An 18962-nucleotide genomic window follows, 5' to 3' on the forward strand; every position below is an offset into this window, starting at 1 on the left:
AAAACTGTAAAGTGATAATTTTGTTATTTTTAATCACAGTCTATTGTGCGCTCACCACTTCACTGATAGCATTATTTTTTTTATCTCTAAATGTGGTGAATCATTATAATTTTAGGTTTTATTTCCTCAAAATCACTTCATGATGAGAGCAATATCACCGATTAAATATATGTGGCATTGAAATTTGGATGTAATAGCTATGATTACCATCCACCCAATGATGTAATTTCATAAATACGTATACATATATATATATATGCTAATGTTGTTAGCAATGCGCAAAGCATTTTTTTAACTTACAGTTCATAAAATTGTGGATTTAAGAGGAATCTGATATAACTCTGTTACTAAGTGCGGAAAATTACGTCTGTTAAATTAGTGTGTCGTTCAAATAATAGCAATAGAATTGCTAACCGAAAAGTTTAGGCAAAACCTCCCAACAACAATCAACCAGAGATGAAACAACCAACTAGCGGCGATAGTGATCGCAACTCTATGGCTGGCAAAGCTAACAGGCACAGCGTACTTTTAAGTAATGAAGAAAATGATCAACTATTTCGTCTGCTTGGGCGCCGTTGTCAGGTATGGCATATATTCTTTTTTTATGACAGTATTCCTTTTTTTAACAGTAACTCTAATTCCCTTTTTGAGTAATATATTGTATTGCAAATGAACGAAACAATATTATTTTACATGTAGCAATGGATATTAGTAAGCCTGGTTCCCTGCTGGTTGGAACTGATAACGAATCCGTTGCAAAGAGTTATCTTTTGCGATACATTATCTTTATACTAGCGTAGTAAGAGTATTAATTTTGAAGCTTACCTTGCAAAAAGATTGTTGATTGCTGCACAATCATATTCAGCAATCTTACTGTTGCCGAGAAAGAACATTCCTTATATAATTCTCCTTTTTTGTTAAATGTATAAATATATTTATTAAGTTAAAGTTGATTCTAAGCAGGCTCTTTCTTTTTCACTGCAACTGTGCTTACAATTTTAGACACTAAACACAGCAGTTGTCCAACTTTACACGACGCAATCGCCAGCACATGCATCCTGGGTAAAACGATGTACTGGGGCATTATGTTTTATAAAAGATAATCTACGAAAATCCTACTATTTTCGGCTTTACTGTCTTAAATCAAATCACATGGTCTGGGAACAGGAGCTCTATGAAAAAATCGAAGTAACGCAACCTAAACCATACCTCATTACCTTCGAGGGCCAGGTAAGAAGGCGTGCCGCGTTTTTGAATCATACTACATAGTTTGGGTTACATTTTACTTTTGACTCAGGATGGTATTGTGGCGTTTAATTTTGCAAGTGACGATGAAGCGGCTGGGGTCATGAACACTACCATTACCACGATTAATAATCGAAATAGACGACGAGATGGTAAGTTACCAGCATACAATTTTTTGTATTAATTTTGTGATATTTTGCAACGCAAATTCGTTTTTAAATTGACTCGTTTGGATGCTAAACGACGAAGTTCACGTCAACCAGTTGAATATATGAGAGTAATGTTTGAACATATCTTAGAAACACAAGTTTCTTAGACTGTTCGCCATGGACGCCATGTGCTTGGACAATAGGGCCTAGCAATTCTTAAAGGTTACTGTCTGAATTTTGTAAACATTTGATACCTTACTTCCCCATTCCAATTTAAAGTCCGATTGTGTGTCAATTCACACCCCTTCAGATAAGAATGTCTACCCAAAAGCACGTATATATTTCCAACATCGCTCTCATTAAGTTCAACCCCCTACACTGTATGCAAAGATACAGGACAGCACTACATACAAAATCGAGCTAACGCAACATCCCACGTACTATTGTTTAAATATATGATTTTTTATTTATTTTGGAGTAGGAAAGCAGCTTTTCCACACTCATTTGAAGCTTTAACTTGGTCAACTTGACAATATAAGTCTTTACATAATCTCATGCGACAGTGGTGTCAAACCTATTTCCTTTCTAATACTTAAATCGATATAAAAAAGCATGAAAGTAAGTTTCATTTAGCACATAATGATCGTATCTATATAGGACGTGTTTAACTTTCAGCAAATGGGTAAATAATCCTTGCTATTGGAAAATATGCTCCTTTTTACTTTTTTATAAACATACCTTTCCATGAATTTTGCAATTCAGTGACAGACATCCCTGTATGTCGGGTCAATGATCGATCGATTTATTATGCTACCATGTGCTACGATTTTGGATCGATGCTATTTTATAATCTTTGCTAGTTAGTTTAGTGACACCACCAATTCATCAACACACAGCCTGCCATAGCCCGCAATGAATTGCTTATGTTGCTGGCATTACAATCCTCGTCATTGGCGAATTCGATCAGTGTCAAGTGAATGCAAACCGGTTACATCTATTTCAGTCTATTAATATTAGTTCGTGTATTTTGCGAATTTTTTATTCTTTATTTTTGTGACTCTCTATCCAGAACGTATCAAGCGAAACAACACCCGTAAGGATCCGCCTCCAGCGAGACCTCCTCCGTTGCAAGCAGCTGGCGGATTTGCATCGAATAACAATTTTACCGATTCAGATATGGGTGTAACCTTACGCACAAAACAATCTTGTAAGTCACGAAACAAGACTCATCCCTGAGACAGCAAACCCTAACATTCGTTAATCATCTTACCTCGGTTGGCTAGTTACAAGCCCATTTTCAGGACCACCTGGAACGCCTGCATTCCACCAATATCCAGGTCAACCTCAAGCGGCTAATGTTGGCAACAATCTACACCAGAAACCTCGTAAGGTGAAGGGCATGGGAAAACTGCAAAAGTCAGATATTGGATCTCCATCGAACTTCAAGCATGTGACCCACGTCGGCTGGGATCCGCATAGCGGCTTCGACCTAATCGGTGGACAAGAATCGCTGAAGCCTTTTCTTGAAAAGGCTGGCGTCAGAGATCAGCATGTAAGCATCACGTAGACATGTAATCCTTCCCCAAAAACTATACTAATATCCTTCTTCTCATTTATACTTTTGAATATTCCTGGGGCGCATAGTTAAAAGATCGCGATACTTGTGCATTTATCTACGACTTTATCCAAACGAACAACGTGCTGGATACAGTGAAATCAGAGCAGAGCAGTGGCAAAAAGCAAAAACCTCCAGCGCCCCCTCCAGTACCGGTTCGTAATCAAACAGACGCACAGTCCGACATGTTCCCACCTCAACAGCAATCACAACATCAACACAATCAACAGCACCCACCAGGCACAGGTGTGCAACATCAACAGCAGCAGCAGCAACAGAACGGACAGAGAAATCCTCCACCGCCGCCGCCACATCGTGTGCTGCCTCCGTTGCCTCCAACGACGCCACCAAAGGTGCCCAGTGCTGGTGGCCCTGCTATAAATCGTCCTCCACCGATGCAACCACCACAACCGGTGCCGATTCCTTCTGCTGCTCCGGCACCGCCTCCCCCGCCACCGCCACCTGTGATGGCTGGGCCCGTGCCGCCCCCTCCTCCACCAATGATGCCCTCGCTCAAACCACCGGCTCCCGCCATTCCTAGTACCGGTTCCAGCGGTGGAGATGATGGAGATGCTCGCTCGGCGCTACTCGACAGTATTCGCAAGGGAACCACCCTCAAGGTAGATGAGGCACCTAATCTCAGCTAGGTTCGGGCTTGAGGAATCACACCGCGGAGTGTTTTTTTTATTTGCAGAAAGTGGAACAAAATCCCCACAACACTAGCGGAGACATGCGGAACGACCTTATGACCGAGATACAGCAAGGATTCCAGCTGCGCCCGGTCGCCAACCGGGAGTTGAATGCTCCGGGCGATCGCAATAGCACCGGCGGAGGCAGTGGTAGTAGCGGAGACGGCGGAACCGACGCCCTTGCTGATGCGTTGCGTCGTGCCCTTGCAGAGCGTGGCCGTGTTATTCGCCCTTCCGACGAGGACGATAGCGATTCTAATTCGAACAACACCGATTGGGAGGATTAAAGCTGGAGCGTTATGGTTTTGTTGCGTTTGGTGATGTATTTGATGTTTTAGTCTCGTGTATAGAAGACTTCGTTGCATTGTTTAATTGTGAACATTTTTAACTACCTTGCGAACATACGTACGGTTTTATATTACTTCTATTTCGTAGCACCACACACACGTTGTGTGGCCTTGTTTACTTTATACTGGTTAACACGCATCAGATAGATGTAATTTTTGTATTACTTTTCTTTTGAGTAAAATACATGCTCTATAAAATAATCTGTAGTTTATTTAAGACTAAAATTCCGTGGAAAACATATAGTATTCTCAACTCAGACAGCATGAAATTCTGGTATCCTTTATTACACTTTCGACTCATATCACGCGACCGACAGGCAATAGTTTTATAGTAGTGTACACACCAAAACGGTTGATTTATTTATCATCATCAAAAGTACATTTACTTCCATCGTATCAACATTTAGTTCTAATGTATTCAAGCCACTAACAATTCGGCACTTTTTTACATCTATAACTGTAATCCTTGCTGCACCGTAACTTGTGATAATAAGGATTGGTAACCTTATCGATAAATAAACGAATAAATATCGAATGTAAAAATAAATGGGTTCGTTATTGATTGACGAAATTAACAGAACATATTTTTGAGTCATTCTAGCATCACCAACAATGCTGAACATAATCAAGGTGTTAAGCTTTTAGCATACTTGTTTAATATTGTGTGATTAGCATGATTTGGATTATCTCGATCCTTCAATGATTTATTCCTACTCTTGTACTGAATAATGTAACACACATACCGCTTTGAATACATCTATCCTACTTCCCATATTCAACCATATTTTTCAATTATTTATGTCATACTATAGAAGCAGCAAATACTGTTTTCGATAAGATCTGGATGTGTTTAAAAGCAAACATCCGTATCCTGGCAATTTCCCACATAAACACAAGTATATGTATATCTTGTTCCAAATAGTCGTTACATTATGTTTCATAACTAATAATTTTATTTATTGATTTATTATTATTATTATTGATAAGCTCAACTACCTAACGTTGCATATGAGGAAGATCGTAATTCAACTCTTTTTCTTGATGATCAAAAATATATGTTTAACCGCAACAGAGGTAAATTGTAACAAAACTGGATGTAGTTATTTGTGGACAGTTGTTTGACAATAAAAAGGACTAGATGTTGTTTTCTGAGCCTATTTTAAGGACAACAGATTTGAGATTGTCATGCTTCTAATGAAATTTGAAATAACAAAACAAATAGGCATAAAACAGTTAACTTTATCTTAAACAATATGACTGATTTCAACATCTTTTAACATACTAGTGAGAGCGTTTTGAAACATAACAACTAAAACAAAATAAATATTTTGCCATTCACAGGCAACGTTCAACGTTTAACTGCAACTTGCAATATATCCCTGTTTTATCAATTGATAATTAAGTACATAATATTTGCTCCAGTGTTTACAGGATCCATGTCAGACTTTTTGCCTATGTTATTCCACAAAACCCAGATGTTTTAGCAAAACTATCAAAATACTTCACATTCCACCTTATTACATACTAAATTCAACACATCCGCTCCAATAAGCTGCGCGTATGTAACCGCAATGCCATAAATGGATTTTGCTATTATTGGTATTACAATAATAACTTTAATCGGTATACTAAAACTAATCATTTTCAAAGGACCCTTGAAAAATCAAATTTGTAAACTCTTACTTCATAAATTATTGACTTCCCGTAAATGTGGATGGAACACGTGGACTACGTAACACAATTGGCGTTACAACTTGCACAGCCTTTTGTGCCCAGCCTTTTTAGCCTAGTTATTCATTATTTTCCACATGTATAAGCATTCTCGGCCTTCGTTATCTTTATTTCCATCAAGTTCGTTTGAATGGAAATAAATGAAAAATTTTGTTACATTTACAACACACAGCCTGAGGCATTGCTTGCAACGTCATTACGAGAAAACACATCTTTTAAATTCTGAAAGGAAAATCAAGCTGGCGCCACTGACGAAATTAAACTGTTGTTTCTCGAAAAATAAGTGTTGAACATGATCCTGAAGCTTCGCCGTAACAGGTAGTAGCTTCATCGCCTTCGGCTAGCAATTTGGTTGGATCGCTACCGGGTTTGTCGTTCGAATCTTCGCCAACCGGCATTATCTTGACATACTGTGAATGCAACATTTTCAAATTAGACGTATCCAACTGCTCCTGTTTCTGGTCGTGGATACGTGTGTTGAGATCAGTGTATTCCTGCAGGCGTTCGAGTAATTCCTGGACAGTAATTTCTTCGACTTTTCCATCTGCTCCTGGAACTTGTTGTTCGTTAGCTGTGAATATATATACACGCAAAATATCGAAGAAAAAGACAAATAACAAATCATGTCTATGGCATCGAACGTTATGTAATGGTTTAATATATGCAATGTGTTTCAACAACACAACAGTTTATTCAGTTTCTATCACAAATTTTCCAGCAAATGCAAAGCACGTGCCAAACTGGGATTGAAACTACAAAATGAACTAATGAACATAACTACTAAAAAACGAACAAACACATCAGGTACATCAGATGAAATATCAGAAAACTTAAAAATATATAAAAAATAAAAATACAGTACAACATATGCTAATGCGAAATGTGAAAAAAATTAATCACACATTTTAAATGTATTTCATATGTTTCGTGATTTAAGAACTCGCATTTTTCACTCCCTGATAATACAATTCAATCGCGCTAACTCTACTCGATAGTGGAATCATGAGTTCGTATTTTAAGCAAAACTGTAACTACTAGTACTAGAATAAATGGAGAGGTATATCTTCTATTCGATGAGATCGAATGTTGGATCCGATCTCGAACAAAACATTAAGTAATTAATAATCATATCATGCTGATAAATGTTTTTTCTCACATTGAATAGAAAAGGTACTATAAACTAGAAATGTGCCTACCTAAGTACGATGAAATTAATGTACGATAATGGAATTCCCATAGAATGACTAATTATTTGGCTCAAATTTACGCCACATTAATTGTGTGCTCAACCCGATATAGTAGCCATGACTAAACAACTGCATTCCTAACTTTGGATACTGACTGTCAGTTTTTATTATAAATTCGCATAAAACTATTTTGAACATTTATCTTACTACTATTAAACAATAAGTACTAACTATCCTTAACTACGACAAATTTAAGAATACATTATATATATATATATATATATATATATATATATATATATATATATATATATATATATATATATATATATATATATATATATATATATATATATATATATATATATATATATATATACATGATTCAAACATGCGAAAAATAATAAAACAAGTAATAAATTAAACACAAATATAACGACTCTTGAGTTAACGAACTAACTCAATAACATACATTTTACATTCTAACAACGTAATTATAACGAAAAAGATTATCAGCTACAGTAGGTTTCCTCAGAGGTTCTCCGGGAGCCATAAATAATGTGCATAGAGTGCAATTAGGCAAATTAAGTAAATAATAATTCATTCAATCAGTAAGAAGCATTAAGACAATCGGATTACTAAAAAATACTACAATACAAATTGTATGGTTTAAACAATAGTAGCAATAAATGGTGAAAGCATCAGTGGTAGTAATAACAGTAACCGTAGTCGTAATAGTAGGTAGTACTAGAAGTGGTAGTAATGGTATATACAAGAGGATAATCTGTTGCCGTTTAGTAGGAAAAGCATGACGATTGTCGATAAGGACGCCTCAACTACAATTCCTAAAAAACTTACTGCTGATCAAATACCGTTGCCGTTGTGTTTAATACGATGGTGTGGTGACGGATCATTCTTCTATAAGTCAATATGATACCATTAAATAAATTAAAACGCGGTCGCGCGTTGGTGCAGTGACATTTTAAAGCAACGTTTTGCAACTTTTGAAGACAGTAGTATGAATTGTAATTTCTTCAAAGGTTACTGTTCATTAGTCAGCATCTTCAAGTATCATGATACAACATAATTTCTCTACTCTAAAACTCAACATAGTAGCCAAAATTGAAACCTGCAGATTTACGAATGATAAAAATAGCTTCTCCAGTTTTGTTAATATTGCGTTGATGGCGCATGTTGTTATAGTATCGCACACATGCCACGGCAACAGCTAACCAAAACAGATTCACGGCTCATCGTAATAGTTGCGGCCACCTGATCGGTCGGCTCCCTGGTGTGTGGCCGCGAGTTGGCAGCTATGGCCATGGTTCCCCTGCTGGTAGTCCCTACAGCCATTTCCCGGGGACCTGCTACATCGCTTTCCCCATTTACCGACAGTATCGGCACAATTAACGTGCCACTACTACTATGAACGCTTTTGCAGGTATCCGATTGTGAAAGACTGCGGGTCCATTCGCCGTACTTCTTACGCCGCTCATCGGCCAACTGCTTCAGCTTCTCCAAGCGGGACTTGAGCTGTTTTGGAGAAACACCACCAACAAAGCCACTGTCTTGGCAGCCGGAATTTTGACGAATACTCGACGAAGACGGTGGCAACAAATTGACACCCGCGGTGGATGCGCCTGGCGTTTCCGCAATGGCGTTCGATAGATCCTTCGATGACGGGGTTACTGACGAATCTGTCTGTTCGACCATCAAACGTTCATTTGAACGATGGACTATGTCCAACTCGAACGGTTCATCTGCGACAACAAACATGGATGCAGCTACATCCTGTCCCAGTTCCACAAGTACCACTTGTCCACTGGCATCTACTTCCTGATTGTTATTGCTGTTTATAGTTTGAATAGTCTTGTTGGGGATGTCATACGATTCGGGGAGGGGCGAGTGAGATTCTGCACTTTCCGGAGTGTAAGGTTCAAAGTGATGCTGGCCAGTTCCGCCGTTGCCACCCTGTCCGGCCAACGATACTGCATAGGTATTGAGGTAGTGTGTGTCAATTCGGTTCACGACCACATCATTGGCTAGCATCATCCGACGTGAGATGAGCGTTTTCCGGTGCTGAACCGGTTGATGTTTAATGATGTTCCGACAGTTCGGACATATCTTTGTCGTTGGAACGTTCGCATCATCGATGAATCCAGTATCGTTTCCTGCAGCAGATTTGTTGTGATTCTTTGTTTCATTGTACAGTGCGCACATGCACACATTGAGATTACTATCGGTATCATACACATTTATACTAACCAGTGGCTGATGATCATTGAAACGTGCTGCAGGTGAACATACCATGCTGGGCAACGACGAACGATCGTTACATTCGACAACATCCTGTTGCATTTGTTGCAAGTTTTGATTCTTTTTCGGTAATGATGGCTTGATTGAATCATTAAGAATCTGTTCAATGTTACCTAAACATCCTAGACATGCGGACGGGTGGTGGAGCTGATGATAGCAGGTGACATTGCCATCTTCATCGATCGAGGGAATCGGTATAATGGTAGCACTAGTGCTTTTATCATTTTCGCGTCTACAATCAACTGCAATCGAAGCTAGCTGACGACCATGTCCTGCTGCCCTTGCCCTTATGCACACCTCAGTTCGTTCGTCACTCTCGCAGCTACCAAAACTACCATCCAGGCTGACTACAATGGTACGATTATTACTACTACTATCACTACTTGTACTGTTATTATGAATAGGGTGGTCAACACGTAGTGTTGTAGGCGCATGCGTATCACAGCAACAGTTGTCTAAAATACCTTGACTCGTCTTGATTTTGATGCTGAGAAAAACCGGCTAATGGCACAGTGTAGTAAAAAGAGAAAAGAAGAAAAACTAAGAATTCGATAACGACATAGGCACACACGCACAAAAGACTGCAGTCTCTGGATGCGTCGTGGATGTTTTGCTTGCGTACCTTATGATCACCCATGCACACGTTTTCTCCAATAATACCATAGTTGACCGCGATGACTGCGCCAGGGTTTTTATCACTTTGGTTGTTGCTTAGGCCAGTGCCAGCAAAAGCTCGTTCGTCACTTATAAGTTTGCGGGCCGCAGGGCTGATCAGTATCCGATCACACCACGCCGGACAGCGGGTCGCCATGTATGCGTCCGGCTGTGAGGGATCTTCCTCGAATGGATAGGAGGGTGGAAAAGTGATGGGATATTCATACAGTATACTTCGAAGTGAATCTAGCTCACGGTCAAACTGGCGTAACTAGAAGGGTAAAACAAATCATTAGAAAAGCATTTAGGTGTTGTTTAAAATGCAGCTTACCCAATTTTCTTTGAACGTGCTTTGATCGCAATGAAAAAATTCTTTTTTCCCCACGGTCAATACGTTACTTCCCGCCGAGTCTCGATATTGCACTTTTGTACTATCGTTTTTTGTATTATGTACCCGATGCATTGTGAGATCTTCGGTAAGTTTCTGAAAAATTCGGTAGATATTTAAATAACCAAAGCCCTAGACATCAAATAACGGAAATCTACAAACCTTAATTACTCCCTCGGTATCACAACGGAAGTTAAAATCACCAAAAACAAAATATGGCACTGGTCGGTTAACTGTATCTTTATGGAATCTACAATTGGACAGATAAAACAAATAAAATAGAAACCAAAGATGAAAATTTGATTTAAAAACAATATCATTTGGTCATAATTCACCGTTCCAGTGTGTGTACAAGAGCTCGACGGCGGCTCTTACAATATACGGATGGGTATTCTTCACAAGCTTCTAAATTAGAAGCATCATGGAAAAGGTGAATGTTGACCAGATCAAACACGGTCCCATTTAGAAACCAACGAGTACGCAGAAACCCCTTTCGAGACCATTTGCACTGCAAAAAAGAATTGTAGCAACAGAATTCGAAATATAACAATAATATAACGGTTACTGCGAGAAAACTAACCTCGGGAAAAAATTGTTGAGGGAATTTCGCCTTTTCTTTAGTGGCTACTGTTTCGATACTACCCGTATGTATATTTTTGCCTTCGACAGAATCCCATTCGTGAGTGAGAAAGTTCCACATCGATACATAGTTGATGGAGCTATGTACGAAATACAAATTTCCCAAGGCCTGTAAATTGATATAAGCTGTTAAAACTAGTTGATAATAAAATAACAAAAACAATTTAGCAAACACGAAAAATTATTCCATATTTAAATCTTTATGGATACAACAATTAGTAAAAGACTAATATTTTTGCAAATGTATCGTTTGCTTTCTGCATAAATCTCAACAAATCGCATTGTTGAGCTATAAATAAATCAAAAACGAACAAATAATACATTTATCGCGATTGGAAAGCTACACAACTTGAAGGGCTTCTAGCAAATATTTGTGAGCACATCACAAACGCTTGCTCTCGCAGTCTGAGCGTCGTAATCGCATGCTTGGCATGGCTCTGTAACTTCTAAACGTATGTGACCAGGAACAACTGTTGCTTATTGTTCAACCATGTGTAGCTTCTTCGTGGACAGAAAAGCAGTGCGCATCTTGGGGCCAATAGGCAAGAAATCAGATAGATGTAGTTACCGAGGGTCACATGTTTGCACTGATCGGGTTTCCCTTATGTCATAAATTGCACTGAGCTTACAGCCTTAAAGGTGATATAACGGTAGCAACAAGGCCGCAAGCAGAGTCAGTTATTACAAATTATTATCTAGATTTTGCATTCGTTTTGCTACAACTCTATCTAAGAAGACTGCAACAAATACATTAGTTAAGAAATCGCGTTTAATTGGACAACGTGCAACATACCGTGAAGTGTTCTGCTGAGTTGTAATCTTCATCCAAATATACACGGATACGATTATAGTTACATAGCTCTTCTGATTCACATAGCTGCTTTATAAACTCTTGTACATATTCCATCGACTTTTCATACGTCTTGCCGCCGACCTCTTGCAGATGGAGCGCGAGGAATGCTGGTTGTCGTTCAGCAACATGATTAAGGAATTCTCTTATCCATAGATGTAGCAAATTGGAGGGCTAAATATTGTTTTAATTTATATTTCATAAAACAAAAAATATAAAAAAAACATTAAATTTCATTCTTTTGGAATTGTCATAACATTATACTAACTACTTTTCACTACATAATATTCACACAGCCCGATAAAATGTCATAATATACATAGCAAAAACATTTCATATTTATAAATCGGATCAAGTAGAAAATCACGCTATAACCGATTGAAGTAGCCTTATTTATATCATTTTTCATGTTCGATACTGTTTTTATTATTGGCATCCGAATATTGATTATTCCATGTGCCTCTATTTTTAGCAACATTAATGGGAAGTCAGTGATTTAACTAACGCTATGTTTTATTGCCACTCACATAGGTCAAGTGACTTTCTCTATTTAATATGCCGGAAAAAATGATAATTTGGGTAGCGGGAGTAATAAATATTACAATTTGTTATAACCAAATACTTACATCTTCGAAAACACTTCCCACGTTAGCGGTGACTAAGAGAATGGGTAAAGATTCATTTTCCATCGTCGTTCAGGTGGAGAATATTATCAGCGTCTGCAGAGGCGGTTAGACCAGCGCTTGTAGTATAAAATTGTTCCTCACACCACCTGTGATCCACGCCCGGTGTTTGTACGCCAGGCGTAAATGTTTCTGTTTTGCGATAAATATTAATTAAATATAAACTTTAATGTTACCGAATATGCCCGGTTTAAGGTACAACGACAGTATATTCATGATGATTATAGGCCTGGTCGGCTCATGAGGAGCCGAAACTGGGACTCTATTGCCGTTCTACTAAGTACAATAATAAACATCGATATAAACGTAACTGGAGTGAATGTTTGGCTCTTTCAACTTTTTCAGATTCCGTTAGATTTTGATTATCTCAGATTAGCATTGAAGCATTTGTTTACATTGTAATTGTGATTTATAAGACTCAAATAAAAGGGTACGCCCATAAAAGAAACGTACACATTTCGCAACTAAACAGTTTTAGTGACATACCGGATTCATTATCGTAAGTTAACAAACAGGATTGGAATCTGCTTGTTTATCAAACCATTGCAAATATGAACTGTCATACTGCTACGAATTAATTACAACTTTGGGAGCATGTATCGTTGAGGTTGCTTAGGCCACTATCTGTTATATATAAAGTAAATACCTTGCCACTCTGGGTCACGGACACAGCAAAATTACGATCGATAAAGATATAGAGCAGCTAAGCGTTTGTTATTAACCGCTAGACATCCAGCGGAAGACTACAAACACATCTCGATTACCGCTACGAGCTGCTACGATGCTCAAGGGAATGCACAAAAACGGTCTGTTTGCACTAATGCTACCAATTTTTAGAATTGATTTAGAATTCGATTTCAATACACATTCTTTCGTGTTACCTTTGTCAGTTGATAGTTGCGATTGGGATTTTTGTGGCTGATGGTCGTTTGTAATAGTGGAAAAATTTGGCAATTGTTTGCTATAGCACGTAACCTTCTCACACCCAGGCTAACGGGTAATAAAGATACACTGACGATGAATGGAAATAGCTGGGTCGTAAACGCCTACTGCCAAGACGCTCGGCATACAAGATCCTGTTCAGGCTATGTGTTGAGCCTTTGAAGCTTGAATTGAATCACTTAGCAAACCACGCTTCTAAACTGTATAATAACGTTTGAGTCTTCTTTTCCTTCTTAGTTTTCCAGAGTGATTACATCTTGCTAGGTTAAGGAATCCGTAAAGTTTTCTTTTCCATAGCCAAAGGCTTACTCTCTCTTTTGCACCGCGATTTTTGCAGTCATATGGTTCGTTCGGTGTTTACCAGCGCCCATCTCTGTCTTTCCATACGTCTGCTCTAATTTTCCAATATCTACTGTTGGTTTATATTAGCTCATTAATTACTTTACAGCTGGTTTCAAAATTTCCGTTAAATCTATGCATTATTTCACAGATTACTTTCTCGTTCTATCACTCTTTCCACTTACATTTTTAAATACTAATTAAAAAATTTGAATAATAAAAATATTATTTTCCTAACCAAACGTTCTGTTCTTTTAGTTTGTTTAGAATGTTTTTATTTATCGTCAAATTTTTATTATCTTCCAAAAATGACATTAGCGAAAAAAAATCTGAAACAGTCACAATTTACTACGATTTAACAAGATTTTCTAGGAATATCGTATTTTTCTTAGCATAATTTGCCTCTACAGACACCATGGTGTACCATATCGTTTCAAACACTTCCCACATCCTTGAAGCAATGTCAAAATTTTGTTCGTTCCTTCTATTTTAACATGACGAAAATACAGTTTGATTCTAGTTCCGTTGTATTTTATACTTGACTATATATGCTTCAGCTATCTATAACATTCATGATAAAATTTTGTAATAATAGGTAAGAAAAAAATGATTTTTGTTCATTCAAAAATTTTTAGGAATATATAGTTTATATGAAAAAAAATCAGCCATAGGCATAGGCAAATTATTCTTGATTCATTTATGTCTATTGATCCACGCCAAGGAGCCTATATTTATTAACGGTTCACATGAGACAAATATGCTATTACATCAACGCTATAATAAAAATTGCAATATTGTTGAGGCTATGACGTAAACGTATTTTACATAATTATTAGCGACACTCATGAAATAGATGTTTCCAGTGAGTTTTTTTAAGATGATTGATTTTCAATCATTTTGCTGTTATTATTGTTAGTACTATTATTGTTATTGCATGCGTAGAAAGTGTTCGAAAACCTTATGACGCAGCGCACATGGTAAAGGCGTGAACACAATTTCAAAGTGACGACTCACAAACGCACGCAACCCGTAGCCAGTGTATTTGGTATCATCTGCGCGGGCAGAAGTGAGAGTTTTGATTTCTCTGTTTTAAAGTATACATATTCCGCAAGTAGGCAATTACATCGTAGATTCGTAACAAATTTTGGTTCATTTTACCCGTTATCTTCGTTTGCTAATGACTTTTAATTAATTTAAGATTAAAATTTCAGAAAAAAAGTTAAATCGAATTTTGAATAAACGAAATCCGCAAAATTGAATCAATATGTTTTTGAACCAAGTATTCAATTCTTTTCCAACTCTGAAATCAATATTTTGGATAATCACTGTGAGTTCGATATTTCAAATAATATGTTTAGTTCCCCATGTGAAATCAACATCAATGTATTACAAAAAAGTGCAAGGTGAAAAATATGAGCCAGGTATGTTTGACGCTGATTTGAATTTCAAATGTTCGCTAATAAATAAATTTGAATCGTGTCATGAAGCATCTAGCAGGATTATTACTTGATTAACTCTAGAATGACTACAACTAAAGCACAAGGACAATAAAATATAACACTTTCTGATGAACTCACACGTGCATCTTGAGTTGAACTCATCTATGGCTAAGCAAAAAATAATGCGTTAACATAAGTTTGTGGGATAGATTCGCGAGTAGGAGTATGAATCACAAGCTCACCTTACTAATAAGGTAGTTGATGCATCTCTTTCGGTTGTCTTGTTTCTTGTTGTTTTTATCTCTTTCAGATTGGATAGCCGTGTCGTCCACAATCATACCTTTGGTGGAGCGCCATACCAACGTGGGAGTAGGATTTCGGGTCGGATCATCGACCGGAAGCGAAAAAAACGATGGTTATGAGGGTGTATCGACAGTGGACAAATATTACAAGCAGGCCTATGTTAAACATATCAGCAAAAAATACACAAAAGTTGGCACTGCAGGAGCATTCGTGCAACCGGGAACTCTCATAACCGGTACTATATGAAATCTTTTTGTATGAAGCTTACAATATATAATGGTAATCGATTTGCTTTTCTTTTTGTATCGCCTTACAGGTAAAACCACGAATTCTAATAAAAAGGATGCTCATTAATGATCGAAAGCATGCTGCTGGCAATATTTCAAGTGTTACTGCTTATGACATGCTTGAGATATCATTACAACATAAGATATATCGTTATATTTTTTACCTCAATCTACAACATCAAGCAGTCTTGGTTGGTGACGTAATATATTTGGAAGGTGATAATGAAATCAAATAATGTATAAAAAAAAATTTCATGTTTTTACTGTGTGTACAAATTAACAATTAACATGCTTTGATGTTGTCATTTCGATTACAATAAAACCGCCTTTCAAACAACGATTGTAATAACTGTAATATTATCGATAATGATTTTATCCGGCAACCTAGCCAATAAGGCATATAGAATACCCGATTCTGCACCCTTGCATCAACAGAAAATCCCTGATTCAGGAATACTTGTTGCCGCTGGGCGAAGGGGGCAATAATTGAGTCGTTATTAGACAAGCCGAACAGGATCGAACCCTTCGTTATGAAACCGTTTCAACACGAACATCTGTAATATCTGGCAGCAGTTAGTTTTGAACTCAACACCAAAGTCATTTGATACGTTGTTTACTTCCTGCGCACATAGCCACGTGGCGGCCAGATATCGAGCGCATGCATGCAATGAACGAAGGTGCCGTTGAAAAATTATGGCTGCCTTTTAATGCGTCGAGGGTGAAAATAGCATTCAATGAAGCACCCCTTCTACTGATTATGGATACGTCCGCATTGGTATCAGCTGAAACATCTATGCTGCAGATATTAATAACAATGTTTTGCTTGATGACATATTTAAATTGCCCTATTGGTTGTTAAGAATCTCAGCTATTATAGCTGCTAAAAATGTTAAGTAACGTTGAAAAATGAAAGAAATTTGCATATTTTTTCTCTCGTTTTATAAAACATCTAGCAGTATGGAATTATCACTTCCCTTGACTAGAAAATTTAAGATAAAACATTTCCATTAATATGCAGCTAAGCTCATTCATAGTTGTCAACGGCCAATATCAGCCACAGCACGCTACAGAGACGACATCTGATGCGATTAGCGAACTCTTTGTATTGCCATCCTATACCCCTTTGAATGTTTGTGGTACTAAAAATAGAATTGCAATTTAAATTCAGTAATCAATAAAAACTGGTAAAAATAACAAGGAGCAGGGAGAAAGTATACGAGAGAGAAAGCAAAATTATCAAGCCATAGCGATATAGAGAAAGAGTGTTTTGTATCGAATCGAAATGGATATTCGCTGCTGTGCTGTGTGGAAGAAAAAAAGCAACGTAAAACCCGATCCAGTGTGCGAGGTTTGCAATTTTCGTTGAAAAGCTGTCCCACATGCACAGCGTGTGTGTGTGTACGAATAGGGACAGATTGGCTCATGAACCAAATGCTAGGATGAGTGTTTTGAAGCAACACACCATCTACAACAAGTTCTTCGCTCATTATTATCGTCCTGGATGTTTGTCCTTAATCCATGTCCTTGTTTTATTGTTGTTTATATGTGACATTGTGTTTGATTTAAAATTAAGAGAATGAAAAGAATTCAAAGACAATGCAATGCTTGCGCTATGGCTATGACGCGTAATATATTAAATCTAAAGTACCAACAACAAGGCACAGAAGCTAATGTGCTGTGCGTAGCACACTCTTCAGGTGTGGTGCGCTTGTGCACTGCCAGTGTCCGACAACCAGGCTGTGTGTGTGGAGAATGGTGTCTGCAAGCAGCTACACTGCCTCGTTCCGACAAACTCCGGTACGAGCACGTTTGTGCGCCACAGTAAAAGAAAGAGAAGCTCAGAGTGAGAGGTATAGCCAAAACCTTCACATACTGTGCTGGTGTTCGTGGCAGAGTACCATACCAGTGTAGGTGTGGCGATCGTCGATCTTCGCTGCCTTCGGGGGTAGAAGCCTTCGCCAGAAAAAGTATGTTGTTCATTGTGACAATGTGTGGCGCTATTTACCTGTTGCCAGTGCGTCGTTCTCGAAAGTAATCCAGCAAAACAATCAAAAACCAGCAGCAATCAAACCAGCATCAGTGTAAAGCAGCAAATACAAGTGGCCAAGAATGGGCTCAGCAGCGTGAGCCAGATTGTCCCCATTGCGATCCGAAAGCTGACAAAGTGAAAAGCCTCGGTAGAAAGCCTACCCTAGAGCCACCCGTCGAGGCAACTGTGTGACACGTCATTATGGTGGTGGAGCGTTGTAGATGAGCGCGAACTTCCCGTGTCCAGGGGCAAAACCTTGAGCAGAAAGGCTTCTTGGATGGACAGATTGTGAATTGCTGACCTTCATCCCCTTTCCCAAACGTGATCGATCGAGCCTTGTGCATAAATTGTGCGACGTTACTCGAACTCGAAGTGTTGAAACCCATCCGCGATGGTCGGCGTCATACACCCAGAACCTGTTCGCGAGATTACCTACTCGCCACATTCTAGCAGTTCGAAACCATTCTAATAGTTCCGCACGAAAGCGTCACCAGCGTCTTCAAACATTCCACGGTAAAGAGAGAAGCAACAGCGAGTGAATCGGCCGAGGAACGAGCGAGAGAGCGTGTGAGATTCGTTCGTAAGCGTTGAAGAGAGTGGGATGGTCCGGATGGATCGGAGGATGATCGGTTCAAGGCATTAATTGAACAGACTCCGTACGTTCATCACCAACGCGGATGTTGCGGGCGTGTGTGCTGGCGTCCTTGGAGTTTTATGGCGATAAAATTTATAGCCATCTTGCCGCAGGATTAGTAGTGCAGGAAGCAGTGCGAGAGCTACCTGCTAGGGCGTGAATGTGGCAGTGTGATTATGAGAAAGTGTATGCTATTATGAAGATGGAATGCGAGGTGCATTGGTGCGAGGCGATGGATGTAAATTAAAACTGCATCTCACTACCGTCAGACGCGTTGTTGAGTGAAATGATAAAAGCTGGGTAAACCCTTCGCGAATAAAGTGAAAATCAACGAACGCCACAGATTGTGCTAAACGTGGTTTTGTGTGTTAATGCAATACAAAAAAAAAACCTTCTCCATGGGATCTTCTGCTAGGACACAATCAATCGACAAAAAAATACCTCATCTATCAAATATCGCTCGACGTGCGAAATAAAGCAAAAACCTCCCAACACG

General features: G+C 38.5%; 3 protein-coding genes across 3 annotated transcripts; 2 read left to right on the forward strand and 1 right to left on the reverse strand.

Moving 5' to 3' along the window:
* The first annotated feature begins 363 nt into the window (after nucleotides 1–363).
* Nucleotides 364–4521, forward strand: LOC128728352 (actin nucleation-promoting factor WASL). Its single transcript, XM_053821975.1, has 7 exons — nucleotides 364–582; nucleotides 1003–1230; nucleotides 1298–1397; nucleotides 2464–2601; nucleotides 2678–2946; nucleotides 3039–3629; nucleotides 3704–4521. The coding sequence occupies exons 1-7, from the start codon at nucleotides 457–459 to the stop codon at nucleotides 3983–3985; spliced, it is 1734 nt and encodes a 577-aa protein (XP_053677950.1). The 5' UTR covers nucleotides 364–456; the 3' UTR covers nucleotides 3986–4521.
* Nucleotides 4522–8160: 3639 nt separating this feature from the next.
* Nucleotides 8161–12499, reverse strand: LOC128728387 (uncharacterized). Its single transcript, XM_053822008.1, has 8 exons — nucleotides 12437–12499; nucleotides 11754–11984; nucleotides 10902–11069; nucleotides 10657–10829; nucleotides 10484–10571; nucleotides 10265–10417; nucleotides 9902–10204; nucleotides 8161–9780 (listed from the first exon to the last, which is right to left on the reverse strand). Exons 1-8 carry the CDS (start codon nucleotides 12497–12499, stop codon nucleotides 8161–8163), a joined length of 2799 nt encoding a protein of 932 aa, XP_053677983.1.
* A 175-nt stretch (nucleotides 12500–12674) lies between these two features.
* Nucleotides 12675–15965, forward strand: LOC128728388 (uncharacterized). Its single transcript, XM_053822009.1, has 4 exons — nucleotides 12675–12699; nucleotides 15133–15195; nucleotides 15524–15751; nucleotides 15833–15965. The coding sequence occupies exons 1-4, from the start codon at nucleotides 12675–12677 to the stop codon at nucleotides 15868–15870; spliced, it is 354 nt and encodes a 117-aa protein (XP_053677984.1). The 3' UTR covers nucleotides 15871–15965.
* The last annotated feature ends 2997 nt before the right edge of the window (nucleotides 15966–18962 follow it).

This window comes from Anopheles nili, chromosome X (assembly GCF_943737925.1).
Source record: "Anopheles nili chromosome X, idAnoNiliSN_F5_01, whole genome shotgun sequence".
Taxonomy (NCBI): domain Eukaryota; kingdom Metazoa; phylum Arthropoda; class Insecta; order Diptera; family Culicidae; genus Anopheles; species Anopheles nili.

Bases quoted from the DNA above. Each gene is read 5' to 3' on its own strand.
- LOC128728388 (XM_053822009.1), top strand. From the start codon at position 12,675: ATGCCCGGTTTAAGGTACAACGACA. The intron at 12,700-15,132 runs GTATATTCATGA...TAATATGTTTAG, and splicing joins CGGTTTAAGGTACAACGACA to TTCCCCATGTGAAATCAACA. The intron at 15,196-15,523 runs GTATGTTTGACG...TATCTCTTTCAG, and splicing joins AGGTGAAAAATATGAGCCAG to ATTGGATAGCCGTGTCGTCC.
- LOC128728352 (XM_053821975.1), top strand. From the start codon at position 457: ATGAAACAACCAACTAGCGGCGATAGTGATCGCAACTCTATGGCTGGC. The intron at 583-1,002 runs GTATGGCATATA...TTACAATTTTAG, and splicing joins TGCTTGGGCGCCGTTGTCAG to ACACTAAACACAGCAGTTGT. The intron at 1,231-1,297 runs GTAAGAAGGCGT...CTTTTGACTCAG, and splicing joins TCATTACCTTCGAGGGCCAG to GATGGTATTGTGGCGTTTAA.
- LOC128728387 (XM_053822008.1), bottom strand. From the start codon at position 12,499: ATGGAAAATGAATCTTTACCCATTCTCTTAGTCACCGCTAACGTGGGA. The intron at 10,418-10,483 runs GTTTGTAGATTT...CGAATTTTTCAG, and splicing joins ATACCGAGGGAGTAATTAAG to AAACTTACCGAAGATCTCAC. The intron at 9,781-9,901 runs GTACGCAAGCAA...CTGTGCCATTAG, and splicing joins TGTGCATGGGTGATCATAAG to CCGGTTTTTCTCAGCATCAA.